Source organism: Alligator mississippiensis, chromosome 2 (assembly GCF_030867095.1).
Source record: "Alligator mississippiensis isolate rAllMis1 chromosome 2, rAllMis1, whole genome shotgun sequence".
Lineage (NCBI taxonomy): Eukaryota > Metazoa > Chordata > Crocodylia > Alligatoridae > Alligator > Alligator mississippiensis.
The window spans coordinates 97,760,168-97,782,438 of NC_081825.1; the positions used below are offsets into that span (position 1 = coordinate 97,760,168).

General features: G+C 41.0%; 1 protein-coding gene across 11 annotated transcripts in view; it reads left to right on the top strand.

Annotated features, from left to right (window-relative positions):
• The window catches only part of LRBA (LPS responsive beige-like anchor protein), a 611,727-nt gene that overhangs the window by 417,329 nt on the left and 172,127 nt on the right, over positions 1-22,271 (top strand). For all 11 annotated transcript variants that reach the window (XM_019481504.2, XM_019481508.2, XM_019481505.2 and 8 more), the window contains 4 exons: positions 5,352-5,469; positions 11,220-11,322; positions 15,936-16,051; positions 21,864-21,976. In XM_019481504.2, coding sequence (XP_019337049.1) covers positions 5,352-5,469; positions 11,220-11,322; positions 15,936-16,051; positions 21,864-21,976 — 450 coding nt within the window. The remainder of the gene's footprint in view (positions 1-5,351; positions 5,470-11,219; positions 11,323-15,935; positions 16,052-21,863; positions 21,977-22,271) is intronic.

Sequence of the window (22,271 nt, forward strand, 5' to 3'; positions counted from 1 at the left end):
TTTCTTGATTGCAGACTATTAAAATAGAAATGGAAATATCTTATATTTTCTGAATGTACACAATGTATGGATATTTTAAATATAAGTTTCAAAGAGACTTTATTTTGAAAAACAAAAATATGCATCAGCTTATAAAATCAGTTATTTGGTCATTATTTTACTTGTGGTACTTAAATTGCCTAGGATATAAAAGTAATGTTATTATTCAGTTACTCTCTCAGTTCTGTAACCCATTTGCAGACTTAATTATCTCTAGACTACTCACATTTCCAAGATCAATAATACTTTAAAATGAAATATGCCCTAGTGTTTCTTTTGTTTTAAAATTTAAAGAACAATATTGCTCTTTTGAAGAAGTGTTTAGTTTTATTATAGAAAATAGCTATGCTGATATTACATCTTAAAAGCTGTAACTTATCATTAGCATGACCTTTTTAATCTTGATAGATACTTTTGATCATGCACTAAAATATTTCTTAAGCAGTTATTTTGAAGAATAGCTTTTCTTTCTAGGACTATTTATGCTCAGGTCACAAGATGGTAGAACAGTGCAGAAACGGGCACTTCGCTGCTGCGGAATTTAGTTATATATTTGCAGCAATGATGCATAATTAAGTAGTTGGTTTGTGTATGACCTTAAGGTGACAATCTCTGTAGTGTTCTTCAGTACAAAATAAAAGAGGGGCCTAAAATGAACATTTCAATTGGAGTTTTAAGTGCCCCTTATAGTTCTGTATTTAATTGCTTAGTGATCATCCTCTACTTCTATGGGGTATCATTGACTTTAGTGTCTCTAGAGATGAGAACAGGGGTTCGTGCGTGGCTTTGATTGCAATGTTAAGGTAGAGCCTTAGTTTGTATATTTAAGATGATTTAGGATTATTACAATGAGGTGAATATAAACTTGAATTCTTTAGCTTTGTCATGTTATTTGTTAATATTGTGTCCATAAAGCTTAGATGCGTATCAGTTTGCATAGCAACGCTTTGTAATTACAGAACTTTACAGTGACTCCTCATTTGTCATGATCATTTTTAATTGGCATATGAAACTATGTACTTTTTTCCTATGTAAATACTTAAAATGTATTGTTATTCGGACTCCTATATAACTTCAGTTTTTAAAAATCCAGTAAAGTGTTTCAATTTTAAAGATATTTCACCTTTTCTTTTCCTGTGAGTGGAGATCATACTAGGTGAGAGGATTAGATTATACAATCACAATTCTCTCTCTTTGTTTTAGAAGTCTTTAAAATGAAGCCAGCCACTTTTTAAAACTCAGCATATTGTGCAACAGGGTAAAGGAGCTTTTGCTTACATTTTATCAAAATGCTATAATTATCTGGCTCATTGATGGAAAAAGGGCCTAGCAGGCCCTTTTGCAGGGCAAAATGGAATTTAATTTTAAAATCTATAATTCTGAAGTTTAAAATATTAACGGGACATAAGATTAATCCTTTCAGCTCTCTTTAAGAGAATAACAATTCTTAACATTTTTAAAGTTCTTTTTATATTGGCTTTATTTGCTTCCTTTAAAAACTCGACAATTTTAAAATGTGGTCTTCTGATAAAATGTTCTATGAGGCAAGAAATGACTGAATAAAGAGTTCAAATTTTCCTAAGAAATACTTAGTTAATAAACATTGAAAAGCAGCGTTTGTGTATCCTGTATCTTTCATACTACTATCCTTGGTGTGATAAGTGCAGAGCAATGGTAATGATGCAGTTTCCATAGCAACTGGTTCATTGGAGGGCTAGACCTCTGTCTAGGGTGCTGTCAGTGTGTGTGGAGTTTCAGAAAACAGAAAGTCCCAAAGAAGGTCTGCTTCCACCTAATCCAGTTTTAATTGAACTCCAGAGACTTTGAAGTGAAGCTACAGACCAGGCAGATAGTATTCCAACTAGAAATGAAGGTCTTGCTCAGCTAGGCCTCAGCTGCTCCTCAGTAGTGATAACTTCTAATGAATGCTTTAAAGAACTGTTGTTGAAAAGGTGCCTGGTAGTACATGTGTAGTTGAGTCTCTTTTTTTTCAGTTGTTTCCAAGTTTATATGATAAACCTTGTGGGATTCAATAACTTTGTGATAATTATAAGAAGCATGCACTATAAAATATCTGCTACTTATAGGTTAGTGGATGTTTCTTCCTGCTGTTTGTTTAAGGATGTAATGGAAATTTGTTCACTTGTGATGTTTTAATTGTATACTAGCTGTCACAAATGACTTCAGTTTGAGGAAGTAAAAAGTATATTTGGACTTTTAATTTTCTGTTTTCGTTCATCATTTCTGTGTAATTGATGTTTGACTTGAAATGAGCATGCATACAGTGAGACTGCCTGTCAAACTGAATTTTACCTTCTTAATTTAAATGTATGCAATTTGCCAAACTTATCAATTTGCCTCTAAGCCCCCAAAATACAGACTCCAATTCTAAAAATATTACTTTGATTTTCAAGTGAAATCAAGCCTTCTCTCAGCACAGTTTTTAGGCTTGCTTCTTGGTCTTCTCAATCAATCTTTGTTTTTTCATACTTTCTTTTTAAATACAGATTGTTTTGTGGGTAGCTCCACAAAGTTGTGCGAGTCTCTCAGCTGGAGTGGGTTAAAGACAGTAATTCTCAATCAGAGTGCCTTGGCATCCTGGGGTGCTTGAGATCCTTTCAAGAGTGCTGCAGGGTACCATACAATGTTAGTACTGTTGGGTGTGCAAACATGATTCAGAAGATAAATCCAGAGATTTCAAATAGGAATTCATGGTATTAAACAACATTGTGACCTATTATGGTCTTTCTGAGTCCTTTGGAATGGAATTGTTCTATTATTTTTCTGTAGTCAAAAAGAAAAAAAAAAGACTGAAAACCATTGGCGATGTGTAGGGGATGGATGCAGGTGCACGTGCATCCCCTGTAAAAAGGTGTTGCCAGCACTGCCGGTGGCACCTGTGGGCAGTTGCCTCTCACTGCTGACATCACTGGCGGTGTCTGCAGGCAGTCCCGAATAGCCACTGGCTGCTGCTGCTGGTGGCATCTGCGGGTGATGGCCGACCGCTGGTCTGTGCTTGCCACTCCCCTCTCCCGTCGCTGAGAGCGCCGCGGCTGCCTGCAGGAGCTCATTGCTTGCTGCCGCCGACTGTGCTGCCGCCACCTACAGGAGCTTGCCATGCCCCCCTAGCCTCTGTGGGCACACAGTATTAATGCAGAAAACTAAGAGCTGGCATTTCCAAAGTGTACCCTGAGTCTGAAAGGTTGAAAACCATTGCTAAGGAAAGTGCCAAAATGGCCCCAAGTCTTCTAAATTTCCAGTTTCTGAAATTATTTGAAATTGTTGCTGAATTCTCTTACCTTTCACATACCTCTCCAGAATTTCAGAGTCAAAATAGCTGATGATTTCTGTGGATAATAAATAGCAGAAAGGTATTTCTTCTATAACAAATAACAGAAAGGTAGGGACGACATTGCATTTTGCAAGTTCTGAACTTGTGTGCTGCTTGCTTTTTTGCTACTCTTGCCTTTTGTTGGACTGTCAGCTCTTCAAGACAGATGCTACACATTTTAGTTTTTGTTCATGTAGTGCCTTGCACAACAATTATGGTCTTTAGGCACAAGTGAATACAAATAATAATGCTTGTACAAACATTTGTGTATGTCACCAGGTTCTGCTCTTGCATAGTCCTTGAGGACAGTTAACTACATTCATTAGAATTCTTGCTCACATAGCTGTTTTGAAGTTCGTTTAGGCTAGGGACAGAAATTACTCAGAAACCGGTATAAATGATTGGAAACTGATTCTAATTTTTAACACAACTGAAGTCCAGTGCACATAAACCGCTTTCAAAATGGCCAGAACGGGTTTAAGATAAATCTGGATGGATGTAGTATCAGACTTAAATGATTTAGGTTAAATCAGTGTATTGAAATTCTGTCCCAAATCCCATCCAGTTTCAAGTTAACTCACAGTCCCATGGCATCTCAGGATGCTTTGCACCTTCCATGCAACACCCCCCTACTCCCCCCCTCCCCCCCCCGCCGCACTCCCTGCCTCCCCCTTGCAGGGTAGGTGGGCTATCCTTGGCCCAGGCTGTCTATTATAGCCAATCAGGGAAGTGCCCCCCTGGCTTCTGGGGACTGGGCCACTCAAGGCATGTGGCTGCATTTCTGGAATCAAAAGTGAATGTTTGTTCACTTTGGTTATCAATTTAATCTATGCATCTTAGACTAACCTGCAAAGATTGAATCATTTCAGCCTCGGACTTTTTGACTGTCTGTACTTAGCCTTAATGATTTTATGTATTTTCTTTGATTTTTAGGAACTTAATGTATAATATTGCTTCAGCAGAAGTGGGTTGGACACTATCTGTCCTAAATTTTATTTTTTTTTTGCATTGTCTTTTCATTTTGGTGTTTCTTTTCTTTTTTTTTTTTTTTGACAAATTGCAGTTTCATTTTTCTTTTTGTTCATACTTTGTTAAACTGGCAGAGAAGTGCCCACTCTGGTTATCTCTTATCACCTCCATAATTAAGCTTTGAAAAGAAAAGGCGAAATTGGAGCAACAGAGAAACAAAGTGGTTGAGGACTAAAGATAGGATTAGTCTGAATTGTGAAGGCAGACTAAGCATCTGTGTCTGTCATTTGGGATGACAGGAATTGTAACAAGTTACTTTGACAACCGCTTACTCCATAGAGAGATTATACTGAGTTCATTTGCAGGTTTGTGTTTAACCTTAGCTGACAAAATGATACTTAACCTCATACAATAAACCTTTATACTTCCAGAATTAATTGCTATTGCCTTAATGAGAAAAGTAAGGAAGTGTTAAGTTTTTTTAAGGGCATTTCTTCTTGATTATATGTTATATATTATAGAATACATGTTACTACATACAAGACAAAAATTAATCCCCCCCCAAATATTTTGTATTATTATTTAATAATGATGTGTTAAACGTTCTATACAGTTTTAACTATTTGTTGGTTAGGAAGAAATGCACCAAAAATCTGATTTTTTGGGGACCCCCCCCCAACAAGGGCAAGGCAGAGCTTAGCTCCAGTAACTGAAGGAAGAATTTCAAAAGAATTTGGCTCCCATTTAAGCAGCAACAGTCCTGTGGTCAGATTTTCATTGAAAGATAGTGTTCATATTTTCCTTTACAGCTTAGTATTAAAATACTGAAGTCTTGTTTCTGTTTTCTTTTAATTCTATTATTAGAGTTACAAACCTATCTTTATTTTTCCTTAGAATCTCTACAATTTCTGCTGTCTTGTATTAAAATATGTTACTGTTTTTGTTGCTAGTTGGTTCAAGATGTGATGTTCTGTTTTCTTCTGATAATTATTGGCACTTTCTCTCTCATTAGATTCTAGCTTATACAGAAGGACTCCATGGAAAATGGCTCTTTACAGAGATTCGTTCAGTCTTTTCCCGACGCTATCTCTTGCAAAATACAGCACTGGAAATCTTCATGGCAAACAGAGGTAATATAAGTTTGTGATTGGAGTCATGAAGTGTTTTGGTTTGTGAATGCACTAGCTATTTGGCACATATATGCTGTTTGATATCTGCTGCTGTTTTTGTTTTATAGATATAGGCTATATCTTAATTGTTTGAAGAACTTGGCTTAGGTTTCTTTGAAAAGATGTAAAACGCAAAAATACTTGGGATTTTAAGTCTAATGATAGTTTTTTTCTCCGTATAAATTTTCTAGATAAATCCTATAATCAAAACATCAAAACTTATTTGATTTCAATTACTGTATTTATTCACATACCATATATACTTCCCCCCCACCAAAGATCAGTCTCCCCCTGCACACAAATTGGGGTGCATGTCTTAAGTGGGGAAGCTGATTGTCTTCCTGGAATAGAAGTACCCTGCTTTGACTCTTGCTGCACTGAGCAACAGCAATGGCATTTTATTCAGGCAGCTGAGGGAGTCAGTTAACTTAAATGGCTTGTTGTTCTTCACGCCAGAGGTTTTAAGGATCATCTCTTCTTTTTAATAGTCTTGCTGTTCCACTAATCAAGTTAATCTTTCTTCTGGCGATTTCACTGTCTGCAAGCTGTTTCTGGTCTCTCTTCTCCTGCTTTGAAGACCTGGAGACTGTTCTTTAGCTCTCTTCAAAATTATATGTTTACCCTTGGAGATTAGTCTTCAACAGCAGCTAGGGTTTCAGCCTGTGGTTAAGCAGGAAGGGAGGGTGAGTGAGCTGAAGCTTAGGCTCTTTCCCTGTTCTATGCAACCATAACTGGAAAAAATCTTTCTTTCTTCATTCTACCTCTCCAAAAACAAGGCAACTGTATTATTTGGGGGCATGTGGCTTATGAAAAAAACATGGTAAGGATTTTTTTCTTCTACTCTCTATCTAGATGTTGAGGTAGCAGTTTCTCTTTTGCTTAAAGCGTATCTATGCTCTGATCTGTCATGCTTGTGTAAAGAATGTATCTTTTTTCCTGTGGTAGGAAAACGGTTGTTGATTGCACAGTATTAATGATAGGCTGCTAACAGACTTTAAAAAGAAGGCACAATGGGATCTGATGTGCAATCCCACAATCACATCTCCTGCTATGCCACATATGGCATAACAGGAGTCATGATTGTGGCATCAGATTCTATCATGCCATATTGCTGGTGCAGAGGGAACCCGGTCCCTGGCTTCTCCTGCACTGGCAGTCTTCACTCTGTGGTTGGGATCCTTGTCAGTCAACAGGGCTTCCAGCTGCAGGAACGCGTGGTATGCCCCAGAGTCTGGGACCTCTGAACATAGATGAGGCTACCAGCTGGGGGAGCTCGGTGTACTCTCCCAGCTGGGACCCTTGATCAGCTGACCAGTGCTCCCAGCCTCCAGAGCACACAGAAGTGTTACAGAGGCTGGGGGCACTGGCACACATCCAAGTAAAGGCATGATATGTGGATAGTAACGGTTATTATGCATATTTTGTGTAATAACTTTGTCACTTATTCCTGGTTTTATCATGCCCTTAATTGAATGAACATCTGGCCAGGTCACTACTTAAGATGTGATTAATGAGTTAATCATGTCTTAAGTGTGATGTTCATCAGGAGCCACAGGGGGACTTCAGTACCAAATTATACCAGTTGTCATCATTGTCTGATACCTTGTTTATGAAAATGGATAAATTCATAGCCTCAGTGATAATTTGTGGCATTAAGTTCTGTAGATTAGTTATGGTGAATATAAAGCATGTTCTTTTATGTACTTACAATGTGTTGTGTTTTTTCCTTTTTTTGTGTGTGAAGGAGGATATCTGGGAAAGCCTAAATTAATTTGTATTGTTCATTATTTTCCACTTCAAAATCACTATTTTGTGAGTGGCACTGTCTTAGGTATTCTAAGTAGACAGGAAAGGACTAGAGGATGATGGAAAATGATCTCTATCCTTCTTACACTTCCAGGTGGTACTTTCTTAGTGTCAGGTATTAAGCTATGTAATTTGTAGGGGCACCCTGACTTATTTGGCACCTTCCTACTTCTAACCATGTGGTCTTAGAGATAAAGCATCCAACCTACACAGATCAAAAACTGGTATAGAGTCCTGAACTCTGCAGATATCCAAAACAAGAAGTAACTTAATACTGCTTTAGTCCCAGTGTATCCAACTGCTTCAGTGTAGCATACTGGTGTTGGGCTATTTAGTTCTGTTGAGAGAACTGGCTTATTAGCTCTGGTGAAACACTGCATGAATGCATCTATCATACTTTTCAGTCAGGGAGCGTCACTGTCCAGAACCAGAAGCATTGTTAACTACATTCAAGCAGCAGTGCATTTGGGAAAATTAGCTCTGCCTCATGGAGGTGCTGACTGGTGTATCTAAGTTTGCAAGGCGCTATTCCTGAGCTAAATAGTTTTTCTGAGAGGCAGAGCTAATAATTCCTGCTACAGTATTACATGAAGGTGGCTATATTGCATCTAGGTTTAAGAGGTAGCCAATGGTGTGCTGCCTGGTATCATGTGAATGCATGGGGGAAAGGGCCAATCTGGAATTGTCCTGTCCAGGGACCGGACAAAAATCCCATTTCGGAGATTCCTTTGGGATATCTGGACTGTTCTGACAAAATTAGGACAGTTGATTACTTCACTGGGAACGAAAACTCTAGGAAAAGCCTGGCAGAGACTAAAGCTGTAAAAAAAAAAAAAAAAAAAAAGCTACAGAAAGGTATATAGGAACAACAGGATGATCAGGCAACATTGTGCATTTTTCACTCTGACAGTTCTCTTTTCTGTGCTGATTGATAGGGGTGTGTGAAGTGGGCCGTATTGGATTCGGATTCAGCCCAATTTGGGGGATGGTGATTCAGTTAGTTGATTCAGATCACTGTCCCAATTCGATTCAGCTGAAACCAAATCTGAAGATTCAATGCTGATTTGGAGAATCGGTGATTCGGCCATAGACACAACTTTAAATGTTTTTTCTAGACATCTTGAGGTACCAGGTGTGGCTTGTGAGTGCTGGGATGGTGGGGCAGATGGAGCATCCCACAGGAGCGTGGGGGAGTGGGGGGCTCCCTGCGTGCTCGGTGACGGACCTGCAAGTGGACTGGAAGTACTTCTTTGCCTCCCTGGCTCAGTGATTGGCCACAGGGGGACCCCGGGTGCCCCCCCAGACCCAAGAGGCACCAGTTGCTGAGCTGGGGGCCGAAGGGGGATCCCCCATGTGCTTCGCGGTGGGCCCAGAAGCAGACCAGAAGTGCTTCTGGTCCACTTCCGGGTCTGCTGCTGAGTGCGCTTGGGACCCTCCCATCCTCCCGTGGGATGCTCCATCCATCCTACCATCTCAATGTTCACGGGCTGCTTGGTACCTTGAGGTATGTAGAAAAAACATTTAAAGCTGTGTTTATGTCTGAATCATTGAATCTCTCCGAATTGATTCAGAGGGTTCCGATTCGATTTGGAGAGATTAAAGGGTCTCTTGATCCGATTCAGATTCGGAGATTCAGCTGCTGAATCGGGCCAAGTCTCCACCAAATTGAGTTAGTGACCGAAGCGTCGCACAGCTCTACTGATTGACTGCTAGTTTCAGTCTTTTGTTATCATCTTCCTCATGTCTTCCCTCCACTTTTTGTATATTCAGCTAATCATGTTCTAATACACTCCCATCCAAAACAATAGGTTTTACTATAAGAAATGATAACATACAATGTTCATGTAGCTGGTTAGAAGCACAGCTGCTTTTATTTTCACTCAGTGGCTCTGAATGTATAGTTCCACACTGTTTTAATCTGATTTCTAGAAAGCTGTGTTCTGCTTAATTTTAGTTTAAATCAAGCTATGAGATCATAGAATCATAGAAAATTAAGGTTGGAAGGGACCAGGAGGTCATCTGCTCAAAGCAGTATTATACCCAGCTAGATCATCCCAGCCAAGGCTTTGTCTAGGCAGGTTTTAAAAACCTCCAAGGATGGAGATTCCACAACCTCTGTGGGTAACCTGTTTCAATGTTTACTACTCTCCTAGTGAGAAATTCTTTCCTAATATCTAATCTAAACTACCCTTGCTGCAACTTAAGACCATTGCTCTTTGTTCTGTCATCTACCACCACTGAGAAGAGCCTAGCTCCACCCTCTTTGGAGCCAGCCTTCAGGTAGCTGAAGGTTGCTATTAAATCCCACCTTAGTTTTCTTTTCTGCAGACTAAATAAGTCCAATTCTCTCAGTCTCTCCACAGAAGTCATGTACCATTTTCATTAGCCTCTACTGGACTCTCTCCAATTTCTCTATGTCCTTTCTGTAGTGGTGAGCCCAAAACTGAACACAGTACTCCAGATGTGGTCTCATCAGTGGCTGAAAAGAGGGGAATAATCACTTCCCTTGATCTGCTGGCAACGCTCCTACTAATGCAGCCCAGTATGCAGTTAGCCTTCTTCACAACAGGGACACGCTGTTGGCTCATATTCAGCTTATTGTTTATTGTAACCTGGGTTCTTTTCTGCAGAGCTGCTACTTAACCAGTTGGTCCTCAGCCTGTGCAGTGGGATTTTTCTGTTCTGTGTGTAGGACTTTGCACTTGTCCTTACTGAACCTCATGAGATTTCTTTTGGCCCAATCCTCCAATTTATCAAGGTCTCTTTGAATCCTAACTGTACCTTCCAGTGTATCTACTACTCCCCCTAGCCTGGTGTTATCTTAAAACTTGTTGATGGCGCACTCTATCCCATCTTCCAGGTCACTGATAAAAATATTGAAAAAAAACAGCTCCAGACTAACCCCTGGGCACTCCACTAGATAACAGGTGCCAACCTGACATTGAGCCATTGACTACTACCCTCTGAGCCTGATATTCCAGCCAGTCTTCTGTCTACCTTATATTTTGGTGTAAATCAAAAGGCTTTCCTAAATTTTTTTTTCATGTATTAATATCTATTCAGTTTTTTCTTTTTTTCATAAACATTGTTCATGTTGTATTGTGTGTTTATGCTGAGCTAGTAAATAAAGTAAATCCTAAGAGTTGAGCATTTTCTTAAATAAAACCGATTTTTATAAAGCAGTGATATGGAAAAAATGTTGACTGTACTCAGACTGGTTACTGTTCTGTGGATTAAAATGGCTTTTCTGAAATATGGATGAGACTCAAAAAAGGAAGTGAAAATTGTCAAAAACTTTTGTCTGAGTGTAATGCTGGTCCCAGTCTTGGGTTTAGGGCTGGATCCAGCAAAGTACTGAAGCACATATTTAAGCATTCAAATAATCCCGTTGATTAAAAGTCAAGCACATGCTTCAGTGCTTTTCTGGTTTGGGTACTTAACCTCCATGGAGACATAAGAAAATGTGCAAACAAGAATAAAAAATAAATAAATTCTAGGAGACATTAATTATGTATGACCATATTAGTACAAACTGTACATTGTTTTTCTTTTCTGGAGTTAGTTCTGACAAATCAGTTGTATAAATACAGCTTACATTTTATTTGTTTTCAAATAAAATAACACTAGGTAATATAAGCCCAGTATAAAAGTTAATAAGGCAACATTCACTGAAACTCCTGTTGCTGTTTAAAACAAGAAATAATTCTGAAAATGCATTTTTTTAGAAAATGAAGCGACATAATTCATAGCATACAAAACTTAGCTTATGGGGGGAAAATATATTTAATGCTACTAGCCTATATAATATCTATAATATACCCAAACTCAGCATGATGAAATACTAGGAAGCTTAGTATAAATGACAGGAAATAATGTCATTTTCCGACTATTCTGTTTGTTTACAGTTGCTGTCATGTTCAACTTCCCAGACCAAGCAACAGTAAAGAAAGTGGTCAACTGTCTACCTCGTGTTGGCATTGGTACTAGTTTTGGACTACCACAAACCAGGTATTTCACTTTGAAAAATTTAACTTAGCATGCAGCTTTTCTGCATGACCAAGTTCAGGAGACAAAACAACCCACCACCTGGGCATGCTTTTTTTCAGTTAAGCTATGTTAGAACAGGAGTGAGGAAATAATGGCCCATGGGCTGGATTTGGGCCACCAGGTGATTTCATCCAGCCCACAGGCTGGTACCTACCAATTCACTGTATCCTGCCCGACCCCAGGATGCCCCTGCCATGCTTTCATGGGGGCAGTGCATGCTGCACTCTCACCCTTGCCTGTGGGGTGCCCTGACCCTCACCCCGCAGTAGCAGTGGACAGGGGAAGTGGTAGCAATGGTGGGGGGGGGCAGGGAAGTAGCGGCGGTGGGGGTGGGTGGGAAGCAGGTGGGTGGGAATGTAGGAAAGTGGCAGAGAAGGGTGTCAGTGGTGGCAGGCAGGGGTGGGGGGGAAGTGGTGGTGGTGGCAGTGGGGAGTGGGACAGTGGTGGTGGGCAGGCAGGGGGGAGTGGCAGTGGTGCTGGGCGGGAACAAAGTGGCAGCTGGCTGGGAGCATGGGTCCAGGGCTGGTGGGGACCCAGAGTGGGGCAGCTGGAGCGCAGAGCCTGTGCCAGTGGGGGCACAGGGTCTACCTGGCTCCATTGTGCAGGGCTCACATGCAGTTTCCAGGTTCTCCACCTGAGCTGTGCACGTTTTTGGGGGAGCCGCTTGGGACGGAGCTGATGGCCTGGCCCTGCTTACTGCTACGTGCAGGTCATGGGGAACAGCAGGGAGCTCTGCACTATGGAGCTGGATTTGCTCTGCCCCTGTCCTTGCCCTCCCAGCTGAGCCCCATGACCTGCACCACTGGGCTCCCCCCAGTGGCATGGGGTTTGGGTATGTGAACCTCACACGATGGAGCCAGCGGCCTGGCCACATGCAGTCCTGGGGCTTGCTGGGACTGTGTGACGCTGAAGGGCTCAGCCTGCTGCTGCTGCTGGTAGCAGGGGTTGTACGCAATGGTGGAGTGTGTTTGTAGGGGGGAACCCACACACACATCCCACCATACACACACATACACTCCCCCCCACACTCCCCTCAGCAACTCTCCCCCTCCACACCCCCCACAACCCCCCATATACCCACCCACACATACACACACACATCCCAGCAAACCTCCCCCATACCCACATATATACACACCCTACTAAGACTTCATTTTGAGCTATTATGCAATCACCTCAATATACATGATGCAAACGCACACAAATCAGGAGAAAATTTTTTTTTGAAATAAAATTAAAATATGTTATTGTAGATGTTTGATTTTAAGTATATAATTTTTTTTTCTGGTTCCAAGATGGCAGACCCCCCCCTTCCCAAAATGAGTACTTCTGGGGGCAAGGGGAGATGCTTCCAGTAGCAAAGGGCAGGGGTTAGGAGTGGGACTTCTGGCCCCAAGATGGGAGCCAGGGGCGGGGCACCTGTCAAGGGGTGGGGCTACCCTTGCGGCCCTCAACAGTTTGCTAAAACTCATTAAGCAGCCCTCCAGCTGAAATAATTGCCCACCCCTGCGTTAGAATGTCTGAAGTAGGAAGGCATATTAGAACATACTTACATTAGGGGTGTGCAAAACAGGCCCTATTCAATTTGGATTTGGATTCAGCCTGAATCAGGGACAGAGATTCAATTCGTTGATTTGGATCATTGTCCCTGATTTGATTCACCCAAATCCGAATCTGAAGATTTGATGCTGATTCAGAGAATCAGCAATTCCAACATAGACACAGCTTTAAATATTTTCTTTACGTATCTCGAGGTACCAGGCATGGCTTGTGAACGCTGCAGTGCTGGGACTGATGGAGCATCCCACAGGAGTGCAGTGGACGTCCCCTGCATGCTTGGTGGCAAACCTGGAGCCCCCCCGCACCCGACTGGGCTCGGTGATCAGCCACAGGGGGACCCCAGGTCCCCTACAGACCCAGGAGGCGACAGTCGCCAAGCTGGGGGGGTGCTTGGGGGGAGGCCCTCTGTGTGGTCCCTGGCAGACTCGGAAGTGGACAGGAAGTGCTTCTGGTCCACTTCTTTGTCTGCTGCCGAGCGCTCTGAGAACCCCCCCGTGCTCCTGTGGGATGCTCCATCTGCCCAAGCATCGCAGCCTTCATGGGCCTCCTGGTACCTTGAGGTATGTAGGAAAAACATTTAATGCTGTGTCTATGTCCAAATCTCTGAATCTGTCTGAATCTCTCCAAATCGATTCGGAGGGTTTCAATTTGATTCAGAGAGATTAAAGGGTCTCCTGATTCTATTCGGATTTGGAGATTCAGCCATTGAATTGGGCCGAATTTCTGCCAAATCGAATCTGCGACCAAAGCTTCTCACAGCCCTAACTTTTACATTATGTAATACTAAGAACGGAGAGATGGGGTTTTTAAGTGGGCTGGATTTTTTTGGTGTTAAATAGTAGGCTGTTTCTTGCTAGACAGGGTACTTGGTTGCTTTCTTGAAGGACTTTGGGTTCCTTTTATGCTTGTCAATTCACTGAAACTTAAGAGTCCAGTTGCAGGGCTGATTGTATTTTCTGGCAATTTTCATTTGTATTAGCTTAACTGTAACATCCTTCAGTGCTTCAGAACTCTTCAGACTGGCTGGGAAATGGCTGCTCCTCATCAGAAGGAAACTGTATACTTCTATATAAGTGCATGATTTGGAGAGAGAGTTATTTGATGCATTTCTCTTTTGGCTCTGGAGGCCAGAGTTCAAATCTGATCACTTTATTGCTGCTGAAGTGATTTGGTGCAGGCTGTTTGCCTGCATCCTAAAATTGCTCTAAAATCTGACCTAATTAGTTATGTCTTTTTGACAGAAGACTAGGTCTATGCTAACGGGGATGTTCTAGATAAATAATAGTGGCTCAAACCAGAGCCCACTGAAGTCAGTAAGATTTGGATGAAGTCCTATGTTAGCTGCTTCACCATCTGTGCTTATGTGTGTATTTGGTTATAGTTTAATCCCTATAGTCCTTCACTTTTAATAACCTTTTTTTAAACAAATATGAAGGATTTTTCAGTATTTTCATTTTTATCACTTTTTTCCTTTATATTTATGAATATTATGCTATAAGCTTACTTTGAGTGTTAATGGATAGACATGAAGTTACAGTAATATTTTTTGGGCATGTTTTTCACAGAAACCAGAAAAGTTCCTCCAAGCTTTCAAAACTGAGCTATAAATTGTAATGTTATCGTTCAGGAAATCTGGCATCCAACTCAAGTAGTTTTTGTTTGAGATGCCCCAGCATTTGAATCTCATGAAAATGTGACTGCATAATAAAAGTCCTCTCTTTCTCTAATTATCTTTATCCCCCTGAGGAATATAAAATAATACCAAATGATGGCATTATTTAAACACCGTGTAAAAATGTTCTTATTTTCTGCCCCAGCATTTCTAAATCATCAGTAACTATAATACATGTGGTTGCCTTGAACCAGCTGTGAGCTTACATAGCCTTAAGGGTTCCTATTGGATGTTCACAAATATTCAGATCAGGATATGTGAAACAGTTCAGTTGTTACATGTTTTTAGTTCTTTATTTTGACCACTATGATAAATATGGTTACTATTTCATGCTATAATGTTATGTCTCTGTGTAAATTTGATCTGATTTTAGGTTTCTCATTAAAATATGGGTAACTTACACACATGTAGTAACTAGATAACTAGTAGTTGACATGTTCAAAATATCTACTGTATTTTTTCACATGTAACGCCTTCCCCTTCCCCCCAAATATAACACACACCTTATTTTAGGAAGGCAGAATGAAGAAAAAAAAGATTTTTCCTAGAAAATACTATTAATTAATCAAATATAAAAATTATGAAATTCAAAAAGCCCTACAAAGAGCAAATTATAAAATGCAAAAAAAACTGCATGTGGGCTTCAAATGTATCTCAGAATCCTCATTGCAATATGGTGGCATGTAGCCAGCAGGAAAACACCAACAGCGACTGGAGGGGGTGGAGAGGCAGAGTCTTACCTGCTTTGGCCAGGGATCCCTGCTCTCTGATGTGGGTTGCTATGAGTGAGTGGCAGCCTGGCCAGGAACAGACGGCTTTCTCTGACTTGGGCTGCTGTGAGGGAGTGGCAGCCTTGCCAGGGCAGGCAGTGTGCTCTCTGACCCAGACTGCTGTGAGCCAACTGCAACTCCAGCTGCGGACAGAATCCCCACAGCTTCCCTGTGGTGCATCCTTCCCAGGAGATGCCCAGGACTTCGTGCCACAATCACCACTTTCTGCCTTGGCTGGCAGCTAAACAGTATTTCCTTGCATATAGTGCAAACCCAGATTTCCAACACCTTGTTTTTGGAAGAAAGATGCAGGTTGTGTGTGAGGAAATAAGATATTTAGCTGTACACCTCACAAAAATAAGTACAGCTATGTTATTTTTTTTCCATTGGGAGCTTTTAGGTGCTCGGATATCTATGTCTAGAGATAGATGCCTCTGTTCCAAAGCTTCACAGCTATGAAAAAAAGTGTACATCTGTTTTGCAGTAAAAGTGGATAGATACAAAGGAGAGGCCTCCAGTCTTTCCAAATGTTTCACATTCTCTTCTGACTTATAGTGATTTTTGTCTTCCAGGCGGATCTCTTTGGCTAGCCCACGTCAGATTTTCAAAGCTTCCAACATGACCCAGAAGTGGCAGCATAGAGAAATTTCAAACTTCGAATATCTGATGTTTCTAAATACTATAGCAGGTACTGTAAACTTCCATAATTATTTTCTTCTGAAAGGCAAATTATACTTTTTCAGTATGTGTAGTCTACATTTGCTCCTCTATAGGTTTTGATGGTTTTGTAAAATAAACGATTTATGTACTCTGCTCTGGTGGCATGAACACTGGGGCGAGTGGTTGGGTGCCTATAGGTTGAGAGTTTGAGGAAGTAGCAGAAGCATTCACAGCACAGCCCTGTCAGTTTTTAATGAATCTATGATTTCCTCTAAATATCTTGTCACATGAGAACATGAGAAAGAAAAGGAATAATTTATGTGATAATCCAGTCATTCCTTTTCTTTCTCCACCCCCTCACCCTGCCAACAGATTTATTAGTAATGGTAAATTATAAATAATTTAGTTTCCTACACCTAAAGTACAAATAATTACAAATAATTTGGTAAATTACAAATGTTTGGATCATTATGCCAAAGGAGTAGTCATCCATGGCTGAGTTTCCAGTTGACAGGAGGTATTGATTGAGGTTTTCCAGGAGCCTGTCCTAGGTCTATATTGTCTAATTATGATTTGGAGGATAGGATTGAATACATAGCAAATTTGCAAGCTGGATGGAGTTCCAGACACTCTCAGGGTTAGTTATTAGGATTCAGAATTATCTTGATAAACTGGAAAAATGGTCCAATATTAATTTAATTGAATGCAAAGTTCTGCACTTAGTGGAGATTGTCACATACATAAGCGCAGATTGTTGAATAACTGGTGATGCAATGCTACAGAAAAGGATGCAAGGGTTAGAGTGGACCATAAACTGAATATACGTCAGCAGCGTGATTTTGTTTTAAAAATAAATAAGAAGCCAGTAGTATGCTAAAGTTATATTGAAAGGATTTTCACCTCCAAGTAAGTGGTGACTTCCACTCTGACTCAATATAGTTCTTTCACTCTGACTCACTACTGCTGGGCCCTCACGTAGACTATTGTGCCCAGTTTTAGGCATTGCTTTTCAGTGTAATTTAGATGGAATCCAGTGGAGATCAACACAAATTATTAGAGGTCTGGGAAACATGATTTATGAGAAAATATTGCAAGAATTGGGATTATTTAGGGTGCAGAAGAGAAGGCCAAGGCTGGATTTGACAACAGTTTTCAAATACCTGAAGGGTGCTTATAAAAAGGGTGGTTATAGACTATTCTCTGTGGCTTCTCAGAACAGGGCAAGAAACGATGGCCTTAAATTGAAACAAAATAAATTTAGGTTAGATACTTGCAAAAATTTTCTAATTGTGATGGTAGTTAAACATTGAAATAGATGATCTAGAGAGGTTGTAGCATTTCCATCTGTTTTTTTTTTTAAAGTACAGATTAGACAAACACTTGGCTAGGATTGTTTAGATAGGAATGGCTTTGCCTTGAGCAGAGGGCTGAACTTAGGTACCTCCTCAGGCTTCTTGCAGCCCTATTTTTCCTATGATGTGTCATTTGAAATGATAAATAGATTTGATAATTTATTAAAATGCGTCAGTGAATTGCACTTAAACTTATCCCAAAGAAGTAGGTCTTGCCAAGTAGTAAAACAGCAGTTAGATAGGAGAGCAGTATTCTTTTTGTGGTACTCAAAAATATTCTAGCTATGCTTAAAGCAAAGTAAACTTGCCTACCTCCAGGTCTAAACAAAACTCACTAAACATGTGAATTGCCAACTGATTAATTCTTTGTTAGGGAGACAGGGAACCCCCATGGACAACAAATACCATTTTTACGAAATGATGGGATGCTTCCTAGTCCGTGGAAAAGGCATATTGCTGAGAACCTAGCGACTGCAAGTGTGGGTGAGGTCCATCCCACAGTAGATTTATTCCCCAGTCTAGGACTGATTTAATCCTTGCCATCCGCTTAGCTATGTTTAGTTTCTGCTTAATTTAGCCTATCCCACCCCAGTATAATTTCCAGACATTAACTCAGGATAGTATGAAGGCAGGGCAAGATGGCATCTCATAGTGCCAAAGATCAGAGAATTAGAAGAACAGAAGCTATGACAACTTTATGAAAATGTTTTTCTTAATTGTTTCACCCTCTGAACAACATGTGCAGCTTTTTGGTTCTCAGTTGCCATTTTTTCTGGCTCTGGTCATGCCAAATGCCCTGCTAGTTCCCTTCAGACTCAGCTTATATTGTCATGATGGTTAAGAGTGTCCACACCAACCCATACTAATCGCATTGCATGCAAGTGATCAATCATATTAGTGTCTGTAGTCAATTGCTGCTTCAGATGTTAACACATTTTATGACTAAAGACTATGAGTAGCTGCCACCACAAGCTTGCCCTTCAAATGATATAACCTGAAGTCACTGCTGAGGCAAACCAGATTGAAACTGATGACAATGATTTTGTACATATGGTGAAGAAATCTATACCTGTGAGTTAATGTAGGAGGAATAAAAAGATTAAATGTCTAGTCACCCTAGCTGTGAAGAAGTTTTTTCCTGATGTTGAGCCTGAAACAGTCTTCCAGGAGTTTTATTGCCATTACTCCTGGTTTTACCCAAGGGTGCCATGGTGAACAGTTGTTCACCGAGCCCTTGATGTACACCCCTGATGTAGTGGTAAGCCACCATCAAGTCCCCACTCAGCCTTCTCTATTTCAGGCTGAAGAGTCCCAGGTCCCTCAGCCTTTCCTCGTATGGCTTGCCATGCAAGTCTCTGATCATATGGATGACCCTTCTCTGGACTCTCTTGAGCTTTACCATGTTCTTGTTGAAGTGCGGAACCTAGTACTGGATACAGTACTTCAGCTGCAATCGCACCAATGCCAAGTGGAGTGGAAGAATCACTTCTCTAGTTTTGCTGGAGATGCATCAATTGATGCATGCCAGGGTATTATTTGCTCTGTTGGCTACAGCTTTGCACTGCCAGCTTATATTCATACTGTGGTCTATTATTACCCCCATGTCCCTTTAATTCGTAGTCTGAATGGTCAGTTGCTGGTCAGCTTGGTGTTGCCAAGCCTGTAGGTGTGTAGGGGTTTTTTGTCCCCAGGTAGAGAACTTTACATTTCTCAATGTAGAACTTCATTTGATTCCAGTCTGCCCAACTTGCTAGCCTAAGTCCACCTGTATCTGCAGCCTATGAAAGCGTGACCTCATTTCCCTATAACTTGCTGTTAACCGCAAACTTGGCTAGTGAGCTCTTCACCCCTGCCTCCAAATCATTGATAAAAATGTTGAAAAGCACTGAGCCAAGCACCAGCCCCTGAGGGACACCACTGGCCACTTCTCATCAAGATGACACAGATCTGTTCATTAGAACTCTCTGGGTCCTTCCCCACAGCCATCTCCTTACCCACAGTGATCTCACAATGTTCTTTCCTGTGGTGGACTCAATGATCCTGTGGGTTCTCACAATGATCTTTCCTATGGTGGACTGTCGGGTAGTCACCGGATATGGGCATGTGCCTTTGTGCCCGGTTGACATTCACCAGTCCTCTCCTGCGCGTCGTAACCTTCTGCCGGTCTGGTTGGGGTGGCTCTCCTTTTCTAGTCTCGCCTGCCGCGACTTTGATGTTTTGAAGATGTAAAGGAAAAGGGAGGGGTGGTGACTTCACCGTCCCGACCACAACTGACTGCTGGTTCACACCTTGAGCTTTGTGCCGGCAAAAAAAAAAGACGGAAGAAAAGAAAAAAACCGAAAAGAAAATTTATTGGAACCGTCGGGTCCTCTTCCTGGTTGCCAGGATCAAGATAATCTCTTTTGCTTGTTCTGCCTTCTCTCAGGTGCTTGACTCTCAGTGCCAGAGGCAAATGGAGTTTTCCTTTTTTTTTCCTTTCTTTCTCTTCTCTCTCAGATTGCCGCCATGTCCAGCTTAATTGGCTGCCTGTGGTGGTTAATTGGCACCAAAACAAAAAAAAAACAAGCCGAGGGAGAGAGTGTCCATTTTCTTTCTCTCCCTGTCTTTAATGAGGACTCCTCTGAGCCCTCAAGACCTGATCGGTCTCTTGCCCCGTTCCCAGGGCTTTAGATTTGGGCAGGATATGGCAGTCTTCCACTCTCGCTCTCCACGCAGCCCCGGATATTGTCCCGGCCGCTGATTCCCACCAATCTGCCTCACCTGGCAAGGTGGTAAAGCAGATCTGGTGCGGACTGGGAGTTCCCGCTGTAGTGTGGAGACGTTATTCTGGCCAGATTTAGGCTTGTGGGCAGGGAAACACATTGGGTGATTATCCTCTGGTCCTTCACATGGACAGCAAGGCAATACCTCTGTAATTTCCACAGTTGGGCTTGTCTGCTTTCTTGAAGTTTGTCACGATCATGGTATCTCATCCCTGAGGTCATCTAGGATTTCCTTATCATTCCAGATCCTTAAGTTGAGGGCATGGAGCTGTAACATGAGCTCCTCTCTCCCCTGCTTGCAGATTTTGGTGGGGATTCCATCAGCTCCAGATAAGGTTCTTTGGGTGAATCTGATATCTTTTATTAGACCAACTTAAATAGTTGGATTACAATTTTTAATCAAGCTTTCGGGTTCAAAAACCCTTCATCAGGCTAAGGAAGTTTCAGTAGTGGGTGTGTGCTCTTCCTGGATGGAATGAAAAGTAAAGAAGGCAGAGGCTGAGCTGGTGTGCATACAAGATAGGCAGTCAGTGAAGATGTAGATTGAGGAGTTAATGGGTGAGAGACGGGCTGGGTCAGGGGGGAGAGAAGGGGGATGAACAGTGGAGAAGTACCTGGGGAGTCAGATGTCAGGCAGGTTATAATGTGTCATAAATCCAATGTCTATATTTAGTCCATAATTTTTAGTATCCAGGAGGTTGGAAGAGCACACACCAACTGCTGAAACTTCCTTAGCCTGACAAAGGGTTTTTGAACCCGAAAGCTTGATTAAAAATTGTTTTTCAACTATTTAAGTTGGTCTAATAAAAGATATCAGATTCACCTAAAGAACCTTGTCTACCTATGTCGTTAGATCAACACGGCTACATCAGCTCCAGATGCATTCACAGCAACCTAACAAATTGTTAACAGAATATTTCATTTTCACTATTTTATTTAATCTAGATCAGTGAGAGCTAACCTTTTTCTCAGGCTTGACACAAATTGGCCATATACTCTCCCTTAGTGCCACTCTAAACCTCCTCTTCTGCCCAATCTCCCTGTGTGCTATATGTTTCTGTACTCTATGTTCCTTGCCTACTCTGCTCTGCCTTCTGCTTCCTGTCCTATCTACTGCTGTGCTGCCTGTTCCCTTCCTGATCTGTCACATGCCACACACACAGAGCCTGCCCATGCCACTTTTGGTACTCATGCCTCAGGTTGGCTACTCTTTAATTTGGACCAGGACTAAGTAACTCAAGAACTGAGAGTTTATAAAATCTAAACTTCTCCTTTTTCCAGTGCCCCCAAAGGGTTGCTCAGTTGAGATAGAGGTTCTGCTATTTTATTAACTGTACTGAATAAAGTTGTTGCACAGAAGTCATGGCTTCTTCCATTTCTAGAAGTAATCCAGTATAGTCTAGACTACAAAAAGGCCTGTAAAAAATAGAAAGAAAAGAAAATAGAAACTGAATCAGTTTTAACTGTCATTTTTATAGTGTGAGAAAGGGTTTACAATTAAAGTGGAATGGGCTGCAATATTTAAAATGGAATATTAGTAATCAAACAAAACTTTTTCATGTCTTTTTCAACAAATCAAACTCAGGCATTGAAATTGTAAAAGATTTATAATAAATTCCATTTCTTCTGGGGGTTATCAAATACTATAGCAAATTGTTTGTTCAGGGTCAGTATTTTGTTTAAATCTACTGCCTTTAAATGAAGTGCTGTTTTTGTTATTCACTAGGACGTACTTACAATGACTTAAATCAGTACCCAGTATTCCCTTGGGTTATCACGAATTATGAATCAGAAGAGCTGGACCTTACACTTCCTAGCAACTTCAGGGATTTGTCAAAGGTATTTCTTATTCTATTATTCTATGTTATGTTTTTCAGTAACCATTGCACTAGCATATGTTGTTGTGCATATATGTCGCCATAAGTGTGAGAGAGATTAACACTGTTGAATGTGCAACTGTTGATGTATCATATTTTGTACTTTCAGCTATGTTAATAGACAAACTGTGTTTCATGGGGAAAAGGAATTATTTATGTACGTGATATTTACGGTTATATCACTTGAAGATTGTTTTAACCTAAGATGCCTAGCATTCTATAGCATACATACAATTTTATTTAAAACTTTTTTTAAA